Raw genomic sequence first — 20187 nt, 5'->3', positions numbered from 1 at the left:
CTCCTTTAATGTCACTGATTGAGAAGACAGGGGTATGAGCTCATGTTTATGCAGATGACATTCAGCCGCATACTACAAAGGAGGAGGAACAAATGCTGGCAGTGAAGTTGCCTGTCTAGGCGAAGTAGCTAAATGGTCGACAAATCTTTTGCTGTGCCTTAATCCTCGAAAGACCAAGATGTTATGGATGTCCAGAAGGAAGAAATCATTGGACCCACACCTTACAGTGTTGGGGATTGAACTGCATTCTGAAGAGGTAGTTTGAAGTCTTGGGTTACTTTTGGATGTGTTATGGTCATTTGCTCCCCAATTATCTTCAGTAGTTACAGCTGCTTTTGTTCTCTAAAATTACTACATAATTTGCACTCCTGCTTGCTAAGAGCTGATCTAGAGATGTTATCTCATGCTTTGCTTTCAAGTAGGTTGGACGGTTGCAATTCTCTCTATAGGGGCTTTTGCTGTGTGCCCTGAGGAGATTCCAATTGCTTCACAAAACTGCCAGCATAGTATTGTTGGGAGGAAAGGTAAGGGATCTTGTTATTCTTTTATTATAAGATCTCCATTGGCTCATACTGGTAAATTCAATTAAAAATGCTTTTGTTTTAAGTGTTTAAATGATAAAGATCCAGTTTATGTGATGGATTGTCTGATTCTCTATACGCTGACATGAAACCTATGTTTCTCTCAAGGGTGTTAACTCAGCTCTCTCAGAGACAAAACTTATGTACTAGAAAAGCAGCATTTGTTGTGGTTGTACCAGTAGGATGGAATATGTAGTCATAGGTAATTCAACTCTGATATCCAATCTTTTGGAAAGCAATTGAAGGCCTGGTTCTTCACACAGGCTTTTCCTTAAAGTAACCAGGCATTGTTTTAGAAGGTCCAGCTCAGTAGGGTTGATCATTCCAATGAGGAAGTGTACAATAGTGAAGGATTCTTTTTATCATACAGGGGACTTAGTTAATGTAAAAGTCACATTCTAGATGAAGTTTTTGTATTACATGGTCTGTATGACTTGTTTTATGTTGCTAGTTAAGATTTTATGATTGTATTTCATATGTCTTACTGAGGTATTGAAGTTGAGAGTGATGGAACTTCTTTATGGATGTGTGGTGTCTCCATGACTGTCTTGCATACACCTCCTAGGGATGTTATCAGTTTGGTCACCAACTGAAGAATCCATAGAGAAAACATTTTCACTGCTCACTCCTCAGTGACCATCTGCAGAACTGAATGCAGATAGCCAGTACCAGAAATCTCTACAATCACATCTCCCAACCAAATTACAAGGGTTAAAGGGACAGCCCTACTTTATAGTAGGGTCCTAATTCCACTAGGAGCATCTGGTAAAACCACCACTGCTACACCTAGGAACACTTAAAGCAGTAACATTTTCACCTTTCAGCTGCGCTGTAAGTATTGCAACATCAATGTCGTGATGGTTGTCCAACCCAATATGGAATACAGTTATCTATTAAAACAAGATTATAAAAGAAATAATTTATGTTCAATTCTGTATTGATTTCTTAGTTTTCATAATAGAAAACAGTAAATCTTAATAAAACAACTCTTAAAGTATGATATTAATATTTTTCAACCTATTCCTATTTTTTATTGTGAGAAAGAAAACGCACATCACAAAAGTGTAAGATATTATCTCTAGCAAGTCCAAACCTAGCTCTTGCTAATGCCTCATGTAATTTTTCTTTTTCTTACTTACAAATTCTTTATTTTTCATGCACCTCATCAAAGTCTGAAAAAGATGAGCTGCCTCAGACTGGCTGAAGTTGAATGTCTTTTGGATAGTTGAAATGATTTCAAATTCTGCTCCTTTGGGGAGATTTCTGAGAATACAGATATCAGACATGGCTGTAGTCACAGAAACAATTTTATAGACTTCAATTCACAAGATCTAGTTTGCAAAGTTTATTAATATGATGACCTTCACTTTCCAATCTCTGTTTAAATAGAGTCTAGACTATCGGAGGAATATAGAAGAATGAGCACATTTGAAATATTATTTAAAAAATGTATAATATTTACTCTTAAGTGTATTAATCACAATTATAAAATCAATCATTCAATAAACAGATTTTGTCAGGCTTCAAGCTAGATTTATTCAGGTAGCTGGTATAACTAACAAATGCAAATACAATCTCTTACATAGAGTGGGCTAGCAGTTCTCAAACAATGGGTCATGACCCCAGATGGGGATCACATAATCAGTGGATGGGATCTCGAGAAACAGAACTAACTCAACCCAGACTCCCCAGATATCTATTGCCCCTACTTCCAGACTACCACTCCAACTTCCACTCCTGCCAGAGCAGGGTCCTGTGAGAAAGACCTATATGTAAGTATAGGTTCTGATTCAAACAAGTAGTCAGGATCCGATTCCACCAAATCAGATCTGGGTTCAAGCAAGCCAAGTTCAGGTTCTGCCTCTAAAAGCTGGCAAGCCTTTGAGATACTAAGAACATTTCCATCTTGTAAGTAGACTTCTTCAAGGACCTGAGGTCCAATCTTGTCTCTCTGTGGCATGGCCTCTGACTCTGACATCAAGTCTCTTCATTTCTGGATCTTAAATTCATCAGTGGGCCACAGAGGGAAGACCCTGGTTGAAGTTCCACTGGCAGATGATTCTGACACATATTGCTCTACTCCTAATTCTATCATCAGTTTGCATTGTTATATTTCATGATTATTACCTATAAAACTTTCTACAGTGACAATATATTTAGTCTTAGCAAACTGTCAGTGAGGCACACATCAGCTAGGGCACTGTTTTCCTCAGGGGAGAATCTGTTCCTTCACTTTGGTATTATCAACTACATGATATGTGCTAGAGCATTCATTTCGGGGTCCACAATGCTACAAGCCTTGCCTAAGGGCAGAGATTACTTAGGCTTTAGGAAATTGTTCTATTTAGGCGAGCGAATGCTTATTTTTTTTATATTTTAACTCTGAAGATTCTTTAGATTTTGATATAAATTAGTAAGGTAATTGTTTCTGTAATATTTGTCTGTTTTAATGTGATTGTGAATATCACTTGTAATCCAAACAATTCCATTTGAAATTGTGGAATAGAAGAGCATTTAAATTAACTAATTAATGAGAAATAAATAATTATTTCTATTTCTTCTGTTTGAACAATTTTAAAGAAAATGTCAGGTTTCAAAAAAGGGGGAAAATGAATTTCACTTGCCCTTCTTCTTCTGTTTGCTTATGGACGTATGCCAGTAGGTCTGCAGCTCTGCCAGTCCCCTCACAGACCACCACCGGTACAGGAGGGCTTTCCTGTAGGTACTCCAATACTGTGAGAATGACATTGGGACCTCCTTCAAATATAAGTGCCACCACAGGTACACCTTGGCCAATTCCTAGAGAAATGATCAACTTGGCCTTCATGAATAGATTCAAGACATGTTTCTATAAATATGATCAGTAAGACATTATTCTAGAATAGAACAGGTAATTATGTTATAATGTTATGCTCAACTCAATTGTTAGATATTGCAAATAACTAATTTTATATATAAAACTAAAAATTTGCATCAATAAAAATGTTAGTAAATGTAAACTAAAACAGTGCACTGCAATTCATAATTAGAGTTGGAAAACAGCAACATAATATATCCAATGTAATATATTTTCTTGGTAATAACATTTTGGATGGAAAAGGATATGAAGAAAAATCCTAAATTGTTACTAAATTCTATATGTTTTTGGATTTCTAAATATGGCTAATGAATGATTCTGTCTCATTCATAAACCTTACCCACACATGCATACATTCAATCGATTCATACACTCATGTCTGACTTTTCTGAGAACATCAGGCAAATAGAAGTGCACATTCGATGGTCAAGTCACCTACAAAACAAAGATGGCCAACCCAGCAGTGGTGAATAATGTAATTCAATTGTGTTAAGCATGTGATTTGTTGTAACCCTTAAGAAAATGAATCCTGGTTGCTTCAACTAACACAGGATAAACTGAGTGGCTATATCAACTAACACTTCCAGGTCAACATCATCTACAGGGGCGTCAAAAATGTACCACTCATTTTGACTTATACTGAATTCTTTCAACCCAATAAATATGAAAATATGTCTTAGAATTATCATGTTTTCCATGGAGAGGGCAATTTTCCACCCTGTAGGCGGGTGAAAGTACACACATAGTTCCTCAAAGCATTAACTTTTACTCGCATTGAGTGAAAGCTTTCCCGTGGCAAGATTAGGTTGGAGGAAAACAACATGCATTGTTATGGGATTCATAAAACCATACACGTTGTTTTGGTTGGAAAATGTATCTGCAGAAAAAGCAGATGCAAATTTCTGCCAGTGATTTTTCTTTGCAACACTGGCTGGAAAAGTGGACCCTGGGTGTTGTGATGTGATTGGCTCATACCAACAGCATTCAGATAATGTGGTACCGGTTGGATATTTTCCTATACCAGCTGCCTCCCCCACAGGTTGAGCCCTTGGGTTCTGGTGGCTGGCAGGTCTTAGGTGGGTCCCTGGGGCTATTAAGAGGGAGAGTCCAAGTCCAGGTGAAGGTCAGGGCAAGCAGCAGAGATGAATAAAAGGCCAGAGATTAGGACAGGCAGCAGACATGCAAGGTCGGGGTCCAAGCCAAGGTCAAGATCCAGGGAGTCAAGCTGATGGAGAACTAGAAGCAGGGGTGGATTGGCCTATCGGGGGATCAGGCATCCCCCAGTGGGCCGATCGCTCCCAGTCACGTGGTCTGCCATGTGCAGCCGTGACAGAGCCGCGCTCAGTAGACCACGTGACATGTCCTGGGCGGCGAATACCCGGGCCGGTCCGACATCGTGAGTTTGCCGCTGACTAGAAGACAAGGAGCGAGGGCAACAAGACAACAGGACAAACAAGACAAGGGTAGGTCACAAATAAGGCAAGGCAAGGCACAGACAAGATAAGGACAAAGGCAAGGGAAAGAAAATGAGCAAGGGACAAGACACAAAAACTAGCAACATGCACTAAAGCACACCAGGGGACTTGTTGAGGTGAAGCAAAGACATCTGGGAAGTCCTTAAGTAGGACTAAGCCAGTAATGTCATCAATAAGCTCCGTGGCCTTTTCCTGCTGCAGCCCTTTAAAGGGATCATGCACCAAATTTTCACTCAAAAACAATGCAGTGCATACAAGATTGAAAACTTGCTTTCCTGCCCCCGAACGCCATTGGCACAACTCGGGATCTTGATATGACTCATTTGAGTCCAAGGGTGATATGATTTATTGGAGCTTTGATATCCGAGTAGGCACTTGTTCTTTCCCCACTGTCATACGATATATTGACTCCTGATGAAGATAAGAAATTTCAAAATGCTGCAGCGGCAGGTGATTTATGAGAAAAATACTTCAATGAGAAAAGTACTGCAATAACTGGCTTTTGTGGACTTAAAACATTTTTCCCAGAATGCCTATGTTTGTTTTGCTTTACCTCTAATATAAAAAGGTTTTATTTGCATAGAAAAATGTTATTTCAAGAAAGATTATTAGGTCCTGCAACACAAGGACTCATTTTTGACCGATGATTATAAATATCATGGCACTCTTTGGTTAAAGATATAAGACACAGAGTCTGATGGTGCAATCTAGGTGCCTTTATATGAGGTCTTAATGAGCAGAGCATAAGTTTTCAATCTTGTATTTTTTTATTTAACAATTTTTTCTATACCAGTGTACGGACCTAACCTTCACATCGGTTTACAATCTTTAAAAACATAAAATATTCCGCGTTGTTTTTGAGTGAAATATTGGTGCATAATTTTGACTTTTTTTTCACTCCACAGATTCTGTATATATTTGGCCCTTTTTTTTTTTTTTTTAACTCTTTATTTTTTAATTTTTTTCAATTATAAGTCAAACTGACATTTATAATATATTAGACAACCAATAGATAAGAAAATTTCACTAAGGTAAAAAATACATAAACAAAAATTGTTATAAGACCTCAACTGGGGGACTTAATGCACCCAAGAAAAAAGATGATAAAGGAAAAGTGAACTCTCAACAATAATTTATACAATCCGCTGTTACCACAGACACAAAGGAAATGCTAATCTAAGAGGGAACAGACAGGGTCTCTCTCTATTCTGCAAAAATCCTTCCAACTAATCAGAATAAAAAAAAGATATCTAAGTGAACCTAATTTAACAATACATTTACAAGGAAATTGAAGAAGAAATGATGCACTTAATTCAATTACATGTTGCTTTTTACTCAAAAATACTTGACGTCTCAGTGGAGTCATCTTCACGACATCAGGAAATAATGCTAGCTGTTGGCCAAGAAAACTTTTATCAGAAGAATGAAAAAATATTTTCATAGTCCATATATGATGAGGCTCTAGAGCATATACAACAAGTAGAGTGGCAGAACCTTGTATTTCAAGCTGAGAGTCTTGAAGCATAGCTGTTAAATTATCTGCCACATTAACATTAGCTGTAAGGGAAGACTACTACACACTGGAGCTGTCTGTTTAGATGGCAAATAAAAAGCCTTAGTAATCAGTGGAATTGAAGCCTGAGGTACTTTAAGAACCTCAACATAGAATTTCCTAAGCAATTCAATAGGAGAAAGATGAATAGACTTGGGAAAATTAATTATTCTCAAGTTTAATTTCTTAGAACTATTTTCTAAAGCTTCTACTCTTCGTTGAATAAATTCCTGACCCTTAACCAAAACCACATTACATTTCCCAGTTATCTCACACTGCTTTTCTAGAACAGAAATACACTTTGCATTCTCCTTAATCACTTGAACAAAACCTGTTACCTGATTTTGAATATAGCCAACAATTGAACTCACGTTTTCAAATTTAGACCCCAAAGAATGATCCAAACTCTTAACAGCAGTCCAAAGTGTCTCTAATGTGATCTGTATGGGTCTATCAGGAACATTGGCAGATGTAACATTGCCTGAAGCAGGGGTCACCAAAGACTCACTAGTAACCTGGCCAGAGTCCTGAAATCCCATCTAAGCAGGTTCCCCCCACCATAGGAGAAACATTTGAAGCACTTTGAGGCTGAAACAAAATCTCCTGAGAACTTGCTGAAGGCACAGAGTCCAATCCAGGTGGTAAGCGGAAATCAAGGCTGAGGGAGATGTTCCCTGAAGAAGAGGCATGAGAACCCAAGCCAAGTTGAGTCAACCCTGAAGGAGTACTGGAGCTCAAGGGTTGCATGAACCCCTCCAATGGTCAGTTGAGACAAAGATGAGGGAACTGAAGGATTTGGAGGGGGAAAGCAAATAGTTCCATTTCTCTTCTTTTCCATTAGACCCAAAGAAGGATGCAAACAAAGAGGAAAATTACAGAAAGAGAGAGCTTACCAATGATCTTCTAAACCAAGCAATGGGAGGACATCAGGGGAGTTCTTCAAACCACGCGCACCTTGGCAGTGCACCAGCATCAATGCTGCGCTGCAGATCAGATTTTATCAGCCCCTCCTGGTATCCTGGGTTGATGGTGTCAGATGCCTGGGAAACCACCGCGGGGTAGAAGGAAAAGGAACTCCCCAGCGATTCAGGGCTCACCCGGCAAGCAGGACAGCTGGCTCTCTCCTCCTTAGTCCCTATATTGGGCCTTTAAAGGGGACAGAGTCGGGCACATGCAAGCCTAAAGAGAGACAGCTGGAGGTGGCAATCGTAGTGGCATCCTGCCAAATGTGAGGAGTTTGTCAGCATCCAGCTACAGGAGAGAGGCCTATCTGTTCGCGGCGTTGGTGAGAGTTGCAAGCCACAAATCATAACATTCCTTGGGCAGTTTTCCAAGGGAAAGGTCACTTGTTAAATCAGTGCAAAGAAAATTTGTGCAGAGACCACTGGTAAAAAGTGCAGCTATGCGGACAGAATGAAAATTGCCCCCATAGTAGAGTTATAGTAGTAGCAATCTTAAATTGAGAGTTAAGGGGATAATTTTCAGCTGCATTGCCACACGTAAAGCATTGTTTTACATAAAGAAATGAGGTTTTCTAACTTGCCTGCCTGTCACGCTCCAGGGGTTAGGGATCTATAGCAGCCTGGCTTGTTTTATTTTCCCAATAGGAGGTGTATTGGTGTTCTAGGGCCTGGTTTGCATTGTTGCCTTTTCCTAGATAAGGTTGCTACTGTTTGAGTGCTTGTAGTTAGGATTGTTTTTGTATTGTATATTGTAGTGGTAATTTTGTTTATTCATGGCTTTCTGAGTTGTCATTATAAACTCCATAGGGGTTCCAAGTGTCTTTTCTGCAGAGTTTTATGGTTGGCACCACAGCACTGCATGTAAATATAATATATATGTTGTAAGTAATATTTTGCCTCAGAAGACTGTACTTGTGAATGTTCTTTTTCATGTAAAATTTGTTACAAGTGCATAATTATATTTTGTGTGGTTATAGAGGGTCTGGGAGTGTGGGGGGTGGTGTGTGTGCAAGGCTGTAAGGTGTGTGCAAGGCAGTAAGGTTTCCCTAGCGTATGTAATACCCTTCCCTTGACCATGGGTTCTGTGGAGGAGTGGATGGGTGTCAGTTTTTTAAAATGTAGATTTCTGGAGGGAGCTGGGCTTTATTTGACCGGCCTGGGCCAGAGACTGAATGAATCGGGGGGACAGTACAGTAATCGTTCACACAGGGCAGCAACAAAGCTAGCACTGGTCCTGGAAGGGAGTACAATTTTGTAACTGCCTGCAATGGTGTAAAGTCTCTGGGTACATGTATTCACAGACCTTTCACCAATTCTCAAAAGGGAAAGTGCTTTCCCTTTTGAAAATTATCCATCTATAACTTACCCACACACATTTATACCTGCTAATCACGCTGATTTGTTCTGAGGGCAAAAAATACATTTTGAAAATGCCAACGTATGTGCAAACTTCCATACCCAGCCCAGACCACAACAATCCCTCTTCACTCTGTGGGTAAAAAATATGCACGTACAGACCCTATGGAAAAATAGCATATTCGCGTGTAAGTAGCATATATTCATGTAAGTATGAGACCTCGGTGTAATCCTCGACAACCGTCTGAACCTAAAGAAATCCATCGACAACACTACCAAGGACTGCTTCTTCAAACTACAAGTGCTAAAAAGACTCAAACCTCTCTTACATTTCCAAGATTTCAGGGTCCTCCAAACCCTGCTCTTTTCCAAGTTAGACTACTGTAACGCCCTTCTTTTGGGTCTCCCCTCCTCCACAACTAAACCCCTTCAAATGCTCCAGAACTCGGCGGCCAGAATCTTAACAAACACCAACCGCGTTGATCACATCACACCCATTCTCAGGAACTTACATTGACTCCCAATAAACCATAGAATCTTACACAAGTCCCTCACCATCATTCACAAAACCATCCACAAGCAGCTCCTACTCGATCTGCAGATTCCTTTCAAACTTCACACTTCTACAAGACCCATCAGAGAAAGGTATAAAGGAACCCTACACATCCCCACAACTAAAGCCACCCTTCATATAACCACCAGAGAACGGGCATTCTCGACTGCAGGACCTGCCATCTGGAATACCATGCCTACAGATCTCAGACTTGAACCCTGCCTTTTAACATTTCGGAAAAAAATTAAAACCTGGCTATTCTTACAAGCCTTCCCTCAACTGGTGTGAACCATGAATAAAAGACACGTAGACACGCCCTCTATATAGAGCCAGGCATCCCCTATTTACCACTTGTTAAGTTCTCCTCCTTTTTTCTGTAGCCGCTTGCTACCTCAACGTCCAAGTTCACTCCACCTTGTTTATTGTAACTTTGCCTCTTGTTCAATGTTAAGTTAATGTTTACCCCTGTTCCATGTAAACCGACATGATATGCATCATGAATACCGGTATAGAAAAGCATTAAATAAATAAATAAATATATGCTATTTTCTATGAACCACAGAAAATGTGCAGGAAAAAATTCAATGTCCACACGAAGTTCAGTAATATAATGTTTTCATTTTAAACGGCAACTCCATAGTGTATATTACAGCAGTTTAAGGTGCAAAGCGGGTCCCCTGACACGGACCCATGTTTCGCCGCGAGGCTGCGTCAGGAGAGACAGACAAAACTTTAGTTGTTCTAAAAGGTAAAACAGATTGCATTAAGAAACACATCCCTAGGAACAAGGTGGACAACAAACATGATGGAAGCGGCAACTTAAAATTCAGTAAGACAATTTTAGACATATCTATGTGCAGTTCAATAAATAGCGTCATTGAAAATGCAACACAAACATAAAAATGATGGCCATTTAACTTCAAAATTTTTGGCATAAGGATTCAATTCCTAACCAGAAAAAGCTATAAACCAGATGTTACCAGAAGCTAACAAAGTGGTTTATTTTAAGTCAGACATCAATGGAGACTAAAGCGGTAAATATCAGTAGATGCCATGCAGGGTCCAGAGATAACTTACAAATGATTAAACATAAAAATAAAAAAACATAAAAATAAAGCAGGGAGAGTGAAGGCACAGAAAACCATCAAAAATACAGTGATCTATGAGAAACCTCACCAAGGTAAGCAAACAAAAAAAGAAATTAACCTAGTAAGTAAAGTAAAGTAAAAACAGTCGGAATGAAATAACGTCATACAATTTCCTTAATAAACCCGTACAGAATCAGAGGGGTCAACATGGTGAAAACAGTAACTTTAAATTAAATGAAGTATTTTAAGACATACCTATGTTCAATTCAACATTCAGCATCACTGGGAGTGCAATGCGAACATGAAAATGGTGGCCATTTAACTTCAGTAAATTTGGCGTGAAAGTTCAGTAACCAATCAGACAAAAGTATTGTAAACCGGACGTGACAGAAGACTAACAGAGTACTTTCAGAGGAAGAAAAAAAGACGTTGAAGGAAACTGAAAATGGCTGTGACAGTGAAAACCATACAGGGTCCATAAGTTACTTACATATAGTACAGCAGAAAACTTTAACATGTGAATGAATAGGTTCTCAGCAGTATAGCAGATCAATATCAGCAGATGGTGTGTAATAATATATGAAGTATCTCACACAGGACCGACAAACAATGAGATAAATTAACCCAGAATTTACAGGGGATTCTAAAAGGAATTCAAATAAAATAACGCCATTCAATTTCCTTATTTAACCCATGCGGTGCTAAAATGTGCAAGTTGAAAATCCACCTTTGCTCTCTATGGATAAGGATCTCAGAGAAGTTCCCTCCACGATGTGGAGGAGTAATCACATCAGTCACACAGAAATGGAGACCAGAGATGTTATGGGACTTTTCAATCCAGTGAGGAACTAAAGGAGCGTTTTCACGAAGATTCACAATGCTAGATTTATGCTCAATTATCCTAGTTTTAATTGGTCTTGTAGTTTTTCCAACATAAATTAGTTGACATGGGCAGAGGATAATGTAAATGACACCAGATGTACGGCAATTGGAGTTAAATTTAAAAGTATACGTTTTTTTGGACTGGAGGTCAGTAAAACGTATAAGTTTTTTTGGACTGAGGGTCACCATGTTGATACCTCTAATTCTGTACGGGTTTATTAAGGAAATTGTATGACATTATTTCATTGCAGATAATGAAAGTGGACACACTGAACATGCTTCACAAGGACGATGACGTTATAAACCAAAGGAGAATAATTTAAGGGACGTAGTTCTGAATGAACCAGAAAGTCATGTAAATTTCTGCCTCTATGATAAGTAAACCAGATAGGAAATTTAAACACATCATGTATAGATAACAAAGGCCAGTATCTACAGATAATGGAGACAATTGTTTTACTGTGAACCGAATATGGTAAAATGCAGTTAATTACCCCATCTGAAGATCTTGATTGAGGTATAAAGAGTAAATCACGATTCGCAAAAATGGCTCTTTTCAAAGCTTTCTTCAACATTGAGTGGGGGTAGCCCCTTTCTTTGAAACGAGCCATCATTTCCTGAGCTTTCAGAATGTAATCCGATTTAGAGGTACAGAGACGTCTCAGTCTTAAAAATTGTCCAGAAGGGATATTATTTTTCAAGGGTTGGGGATGATGACTGTCAAAAGATAGAAGAGTATTCCGATCAGTTGTTTTTCTGAAAATAGATGTTATGAAGTTCTGTGAGTCATGGGAAATGTATATGTCTAGAAAAGCAATCTCATGGAATAGACTTAGTTTTTGGGTACTTGCCAGGTTCTTATGGCTTGGATTGGTCTGGATTGGCCACTGTTGGAAACAGGATGCTGGGCTTGATGGACCCTTGGTCTGACCCAGTATGGCATATGTTCTTATGTTATGTTCAGAAGGGTGTATGTCAAAATTAAATTGTAAGTGTGGATTGTAATGATTTAACCAGTCCAGAAACATAAAAAACTGAATATCAGATCCCAATCAGATCATAAAAACATCATCAATGTAGCGAACCCAGAAAAAAAACCCCATAGACCACCAACTTGAAGAATAAAGAAATTAATTTTCAAAATTAGCAACATAAAGGCACACGATGCTCGGGGCCATGGTGGCACCCATCACAGTGCTTTTAATTTGTTGGTAATAAATTGAATCAAAGAGAAAAATTGTTTTAGTTAACGCCAATCTTGTAAGTGCTTCTAGGAAATCAGTGGGTATGCGGTGAGGTCTAGGGCGTGAATCAAGAATTCTTTCAGTGAGGGACAGGGCTTCTTCCTCAGGTATGTTGGAATAAAGGGACACAATATCTAGAGTAACCAGAAAAAAGGTTTCTTGTGGGATATTTAAATTCTGTAATATCTTAATGAGATGGACAGAGTCTCTTATGAATGACTGAGTGAAACAAAAGGTTGGAGAAAGAAGTCAACAAATTTGGATAGTGGTTCCAGCAGAGATCCAATACCTGAGACGATCAGACGCCCGGGAGGTTTTGATAAGGATTTATGTATTTTAGGGAGGATGTAGAAAGTAGGGGTAAAAGGGTATTCTGTATACAGGAAACACGCTTCACGATTAGTAAGAAAATGCCGGTCAAGAGCATCAGCAATAAGGTTTTTTATAGTAGTTTGTAAGGGAGGAGTGGGATCAGCAGGTAGTGGACAATAGTATGTCGAGTCCTCTAGTTGGTGCAAGATCTCTTCCATATATATTAAGTTCTGTCTAGGATAACAATTCCACCCCCTTATCAGCGGGTTTAATTACAATACTCTGATCATTCGCTAAAAAGGCGATAGCAAGTTTCTCTGCTTTTGTAGTGTTAAAATGAACATGACAGAGGCCAAGACCGCATTTATCAATATCTGACTGTATCATTTTCTCAAAGGTTAAAAGAACAGGGTCAATGGGGCCTGGGGGGACCCATCTAGATTTATTAACCATGATAGAATTATCAGAAAAAGACACAGAATTAAAAAAAAAAACAATTTCAATTTAAGTAGACGAAAAACCCTGTATAAATGAATTTGTATATCAAAAGGATTAAATAGACAGGTTGGAATGAATGAGAGTCCCTTTTCCAAAATGTTAAATTCAGAACTCAATATTGTGCGAGAAGACAAGTTGAAAATCAGACTCTCCTTTCTTGCAATTACTGCCAAGGATTTGCAGGATGTTGTTGTTGACAGGTAGTTCTGGTAATCCGAGGGTTCTGTTGGAGAGCCGGACGACCACGAGTTCAGGGGTAACATGAGTTTTTCGGAGGTTGGGGAACCTCTAAAAAAGGCAGTACATATTGCTGTGGTACAGAGGACTGATAGACTGAGCCAGAAGAATAAGTTAAAGAAGATTCTGAAGACATGGTTGATTGAGCTCCATGTAGAGGTACTAGTGGAGTATCGTCCCCTGATGAATCCTCCGAAGAGGATTGTGCGAAAGTAACTGTTCTTTTTGCAGTACAAGTAGCCGACATCCATGGATATATGTAACCCTTACGATAGTCAAGATCATCTCTTTGAAATTTTTTATATTTCACAGCTTTGAGATCGCTTTTAAATTTGTCCAGGTTATCTTTAAAGTCTATAAGTTGACGGTCAAGATCCTCAAGCGTCGAATTGGTTTTGATGGATTCAAGTTGAACAATAAGGTCATCTTGTAAGGATGAAGTCAGTTGTTTGGTGGTCTCAATAATAAGGATTATCAAGTCGAAGGAACACTTATTTAAAATTTGGTTCCAACGTATAAAGAAATCCTTATTTTCTGCGTGTATGTGAGGTTCCTTTTGGATACGTAGTCCACGAGGGATCCTTTTAACACGGCAGTATTCAATAAGGGTGAGGGCATATTCAATAAGGGTGAGGCGTTTTTGAAGATTAATAGCGTCAAGCCAGGATACAGAAGAAGTCAAGGAAGCAGAGTAAGCAAAAAAAGGAAAGTCCGTGAGAACAGCCTTAAAAGCTTCTTCAGAATAACTGAATGTTAGGTCATCAGCCAAACTCTCCATTCGACTGGCTCCAAAACCGGAGGTAATCCAAACCACAAACAGGAGCACTACTGCACGCAAATAATCTCAGCGAACCACAGAAAATGTGCAGGAAAAAATTCAATGTCCACACGAAGTTCACATTTTCTGTGGTTCGCTGAGATTATTTGCGGGCAGTAGTGTTCCTGTTTGTGGTTTGGATTATGCTATTTCCTATACATCCAAAGTATGTGCGCGTGTTCAGTTTTGCATGAACAATTTTCCAGTGCAAAAAAGGGGTGGGCCAGGCGAGTTCTGGGGTACGATCAAGAAGCACATGTGGTAATTGTTAGAATTGACTAGGGCAAGTAAAATCAGACCTGTCTGTTGTCTGCAGTTTTTGGGTGGGAAGCCTGGGTGAACTGGTGGGGGTTCAGGGTGACGTGCTAGAGGGTCTTGATGACCTGGAGATGGACTTGGTAACATTTTCAAAATGGTATACATGCATACTTTATAAACTATCTGCCTCCATGCATAAATCAAGGTTATGATGTGTCCAAGTTATATTTTTTCACATGTAAATTCTAAACGTGTATGCTTAGAGAAAATAAGCACTTTCTTGCATTGAAAATATTGCAGGTACTGAAACATACATGCACGCTTTCATATGCCATATTTTATAAATACTCCCTCTATAAAATACTAGGATAGATCTCTAAATATCCACTCATGCACACAAATGCAGTACCATGAATAGTTTTGAAAATTAAGCTCTCTGTGAGTACTTTTACCCCCACATTAGGTGGGCAATTTTGTAAATGCACATTTCCATGGGTAAAGCACTGTTTTACTGACTTTGAAAATTACCCTCCTTATGTACATTGCCCTTGTCCCACAGTTTAGTCTTGGTGTATGTGACATATATGAGAACTTACTTGCATGAATCTTTTGTAGATTGATTGTTTTTTCCAGTTCTCTTCTTAGATTACCTTCTGCACCATACTTCCCAACCGTTCCATCATCCACCAGAATGAAATGTGAATGGAGATTGTTTAGAACATTTAGTTTACTCAGGGGGTTTAACAAAGTTTGATATGGAACTACAATCTAAACACAGTACAAAAAGTTAATACAAATCCTGCACATATGGTTTAACAAATCAAGTCTGGATAAGACAAGTAATAGGAGAGTGCTTACGTCTCTTCCAATGAGGTCATTTCTGTTTTCAATCACTCCCCATGGGGCTATTCCAATAGAGCAAATCTTGCGGGACAGCCTACAAGCCTGTTCTTTGAGTGCATCTCCTATATGTTCTGCAACACCTATCTCCAAACAGAAAGAGCAGATGCATAGTTTAACAATGTTTTAAACATTTTTCTGCTCACTTTTTGGTGCTCATGAAAGGGTCTGTATTGACCAGCACTAGAAAGCAAAGATTTCCTTTTAATCAGGTAACAAGTATAGTAAGCCAATATACCCAAACTGCATGCTAGAGGGATCATCTGTAAGGGTGACTGGATAATTCAGTGTTTCCATGCCTATTCGATGCTTGACCTCCTGGCTGAGACCAGTAGCAAGTGCGCCAAGTAATGCCAATTACAATAGTTGTTTTTTTAGTAATCTGGACACCTGTCCTATGAGAACTGGACTGGGATCACCAAATTATTTCACATCCAGTACTGAGGAGGACACTTTTCTGTACTTGACCATTGTGTCGTCTGTCTTAATCATTCCATCGAAAAGTGCGACAGTGATATGTTAATCTCTTGCAGGATGGATTCAAACATTGGTAATACTTAATAAAGCATGTCTAATTTACTCAACAACTTTAAATCTGATTAGGAACCCTTAACACAAAACTAAACAAACTACTTCTTATATCATTACTAGAAATCACCAGAAACAAACATTTAACAATGAATGAGGTATGAGGAAGAAAATGCACAACTTAGCCTTGGCTATGACAGACTGACTGTTCGATATTCAAGATTAATGACATAAGGACACATGGCATGAAGATGATTTCTCAAAGACTATGGTATGATTTTCATAAACTAACTTATTTCACTGGGCTGAGTACTTTTAAGAAAAACCCCAAAGTTATTTTTATGATATCAAATAGTTTGTTTTATTGTAAGCTGTAAACAGTAATTCTGACAAAATATGTTAAATAGAATTATATTTAACATATTTGCAGTATGATGGCCAGTTACTGTAAAAAATTAAAGTTCTGATTAAAAATGTAAGGCCAGCATGCACCCTTCCTTGGTCATTATTTTGAAAAGGAATGCATTTAAAATAATAATAATCCAATCCTAATAGTCACACATCCAGAATACTCACAATAACAAACAATCCAAGAATAATTGTGTACCTCACTGGATGGTGATCTACAGTTCTGCCAACTTTTTCAACTAGCATTCACTAACTTTGTAGAATTTGGGAAAAATTAGACCCAAGAGTCTATATGTAAATTAAAAAGCATATTGTCTTGTTTACCAGTGTTTATGCCTCCAGTTATAATCCAGGCTCCTGTTACAGCTGCTTTGATGAGACCTTTACTGAGCACCTGTTTAATATGTGGGTTAAGCTCAAACTTTTGCATTCCACCGTGCACAGAGATGACCAGTTTGGGTAATTCAATGTTCCACTCCTTTAGCATAAGCTGCAGAATGGCTTCTGTTTTAGTGTTATGGGACAACCTCACATACTGTGGCAAAAAGAAACAAAAGGACATTTTGTGATTACTCTTGTAGGTTTTCATAGCAATTCTTAAACATGAATCTTGACAAACATTCTAAAGCAATGGATTTTCATCCTCATGGGGGCGGACAGGATAAACCCAGACATCAAATGACATTTTAGAAGCAACTAAAATTATATTTAGTACAAATGTTTAGGACCTCTGTGCCCTGTTAAAACTGTTCTAGCAGGAACATACCAAATCTGTCTTCGTACAGCGCAATACACGATGACCTTGGACACAGTCCAGCCACTACTTCCACTCTGACTGCAATCTTGATTTACAGCACATTCTTAACCAAGAATCCATTGTACTGACTGGATTCTTTGTTGGGAGAGGAGGGGGATTAGAAAGATCCTGCTCTGGATCTGTCAGATAGAAATTCTGCAGACTTGGGAAGGTTTCTAGGCTGTCAATCGGATATAGTTGGCCACAAAAAGAAAGAAGAACAAAAATGCAAGATAAAAAAAGGTTTTAAAACTACATGCATTTGTATTTAATTTACATAGAAATAAGAGCCAACAAATTAGAGGCCATACCTTGTTATTGGACTAATTCAAAGTGTCTATGAGTAGCTTTTGATAGTTATGCTCCCTTCACTAAATCAGTGAAGAAATAATAGTTATCCCGATTTACACAGTAGAGAATCAGCTCTGCGTGAGGTTGCTTGCACATACCAGGTTACATTCCAATTACAGCTCAGGAAAAGGGTGGGGTTGGACAGAAGAGACAGGAAAGGTAGCACTTTACAGCTCTAGGGGACCTATGTCTCAGAATGGGTGAAAACCCAACATCCTTTGGGGTTTGTTCCAAAGTATTTGATCATCTTGATTTCCAAGGTTTTGCGTTCTGGCGTAGTTCTGAAATTTCCTTGAGGTGCCCCAAATACGAGGTCGTTAAGGTAGTGACCTTTTGAGAAATACAACTACTGAGGTGCCACTGTCTTCTTCCCTGTAATGGGTTATTTTATGTCTGTGAAGGCTTATTCTTCTCCTTGTCTGTTGACTCTTACTTCTACATATTCAATAGGACTAACATGGCAATCACAATCATTTTTTTAAGCTGAATAAAGTAAGTTTTGTACAAAAGCGTATTCAAAATTGAAGTTTAATATTGTATTGGAAGTGAATGAATTCCAGGCATACAAACTGAGAAGCATTCTCAAATTTTTTAGAAGATAAAACATTCCAAAAGTGAATTCCATCTATTCTTTATTTCAAATTATTTATTTTCTGCTGATACAATCTATGTTCTCAACTATCCTCTTATTTATTTATTTTGACTTCCAGCTCAATTGCAACCTGACTCACCTAGAACTATGGTTCCATGGACCTACATTAGCAATGATCTGGGAAATGTCCCCATTTTTAGTTCTATTTCCCTCTCCTAGTCTTCCCAGCCATTGCACTGAATGTCATCTTGTGGAGAGGCACAGAACCGAATAAAAGTGCATGACTGAGTCCGTAAGTATTGCTTTTCAGCAATGACTGGAATCCCCTCCCTTCTAGGGTCTATGAAACCGGCCTCTGCAGTATATCCAGTAGGGATATGCTGCTGTTTGAAATGGACCATACAACTCAACGACACCAGACTCAGGTCAACCGGCGCCATTGTGAATTAGAGCCATGGAGAGACAGGAGCAACTGGGAATTATGCCTGCCCTGGAAGACTCCCAGATGAGGTAAGCCATGGAATGGGAGGCATCTGGGAGATCTGGGAGCAGTTGGGCGGGCAGCATTGAACCTTGGGGGGGGGGGCTTCATTTTATTTTCCAACATTTTTCATGTTCAGTCAAAAGGGCTGACAGTCTTTAGTGCACCCTATGAAAAATGGTCAACACAAAAAAAATGAAATTAAACAAAAAAAAACAACATATAAAACTAAATTAACCCACCAACAAAACTAAAATGAACAAAATAAAAAACCTTGCCCATCCTTAAATGTTACATAAAACCATAAAAAATTGTTTTCCATTATTTTGTTTCATTTTTGAGAGGCAACACCCCCCAGCAGCTTCCAATTTCCTTCCTGAGTCTTAACCTAGGCAGCCTCCCATCACTCCTCCAAACTCTTCCCCGGCAGCCTCCAGTCTCACTCCTGACTACCCTTCAGCAAACTCCCTGAGGAAGAGGCTCTATGCCACAAACTGGGGCTCCACCCAGAACTGGCTTAAGATGGAGCCCTCATCAGCCTCTGATTCTTCCCTCTCCCCTCCTGCGAGCTCCTAATTCAAAACATGAGAAAGGATCCCGTACCTCCTCCTTGCTCCTGCGTTAGTTGCTAATGATGCCAGCAAGTGGTTCTATACATTACCTACTGGTGTTACCAGCAACCAGCACAGGAAGGAAAAGGAAGGGATACTGCCTTCTGGTGCAAGAGCTAGGGGCTTGTAGGAAAGAGGTGAGGGAGAAATCAGAGGCTGCTGGGAAGGGGGAAGTGGTCAGCAGATCCATTAAAAGGGGACGGTGAGATGGGCAGCCACCCATGGTGCCAAACTAGGGAGAGGGGCGTCCCTGGCTGGCTGCATCGTCAGGAGGCGCCCATCTCACTGACTGCTCAGGAGGCCACGTAGCCCAGCGATCATCCTGGGGGTTGGAAGGGTTATCAGGCTACTGGTGGAAAAGGGGTACACTTTAGTGAATAGAGCCCCAAGTTATGACAAAGATCCTCCTGCTCAGGGACTTAGGGAGTTGGTCAGGAGGACATAGTCAGGAGGGTGATTGGGCTGCCAAGGAGGACTGCTGCAGTCACCCATTGACAAGTTTAAAACAAACAAAGCAAAGAAATAAAAGGACATTAAATGTGGACGAAACAAATGGGAAAAAGGAAAAATGAAACAAAACAAACATTTTTGCCATGCACACCCCCAGTCTCTAGCCTGTGTAGACCTGAAGTAGGAGGTGGGTCTTCCTCGTGGTAGCATCTGCCATCAAGTCAGCTCCTCTCCTCTCTCTCACACATTTTTTGGAAGCAAAATTGAAATGAATTTAAGCATTGGCAATGTCTCAATAAAATTTAATGATGGAGACATCGTATTCTGAATATTAATAAGCTGAAACTAAAACGTGCACAGTATTTGCCATGCTGGATCAGACCATCGAGCCCAGCATC

At 39.3% G+C, this 20187-nt stretch overlaps 1 protein-coding gene and 1 long non-coding RNA gene across 2 annotated transcripts in view; one reads left to right on the top strand and one right to left on the bottom strand.

Moving 5' to 3' along the window:
• Positions 1-20187, top strand: part of LOC115075158 — a 162468-nt gene that overhangs the window by 3715 nt on the left and 138566 nt on the right. Inside the window, exons 2-3 of the long non-coding RNA XR_003852447.1 lie at positions 16224-16371; positions 18366-18757. This is a non-coding gene — a long non-coding RNA (uncharacterized LOC115075158). The remainder of the gene's footprint in view (positions 1-16223; positions 16372-18365; positions 18758-20187) is intronic.
• Positions 1-20187, bottom strand: part of LOC115075156 (transient receptor potential cation channel subfamily M member 7-like) — a 73520-nt gene that overhangs the window by 47954 nt on the left and 5379 nt on the right. The window contains exons 5-10 of the mRNA XM_029575376.1: positions 16833-17043; positions 15531-15655; positions 15269-15440; positions 3206-3380; positions 1721-1844; positions 1399-1471 (exon numbers count right to left, since the gene is read on the bottom strand). Of these exons, the coding sequence (XP_029431236.1) occupies positions 1399-1471; positions 1721-1844; positions 3206-3380; positions 15269-15440; positions 15531-15655; positions 16833-17043 (880 nt within the window). The remainder of the gene's footprint in view (positions 1-1398; positions 1472-1720; positions 1845-3205; positions 3381-15268; positions 15441-15530; positions 15656-16832; positions 17044-20187) is intronic.

The sequence above is a fragment of the Rhinatrema bivittatum genome, chromosome 13 (genome assembly GCF_901001135.1).
Source record: "Rhinatrema bivittatum chromosome 13, aRhiBiv1.1, whole genome shotgun sequence".
Taxonomy (NCBI): domain Eukaryota; kingdom Metazoa; phylum Chordata; class Amphibia; order Gymnophiona; family Rhinatrematidae; genus Rhinatrema; species Rhinatrema bivittatum.
The sequence above is the reverse complement of the archived record's forward strand: the minus strand, read 5'-3'. Positions and strand labels throughout refer to the sequence as shown.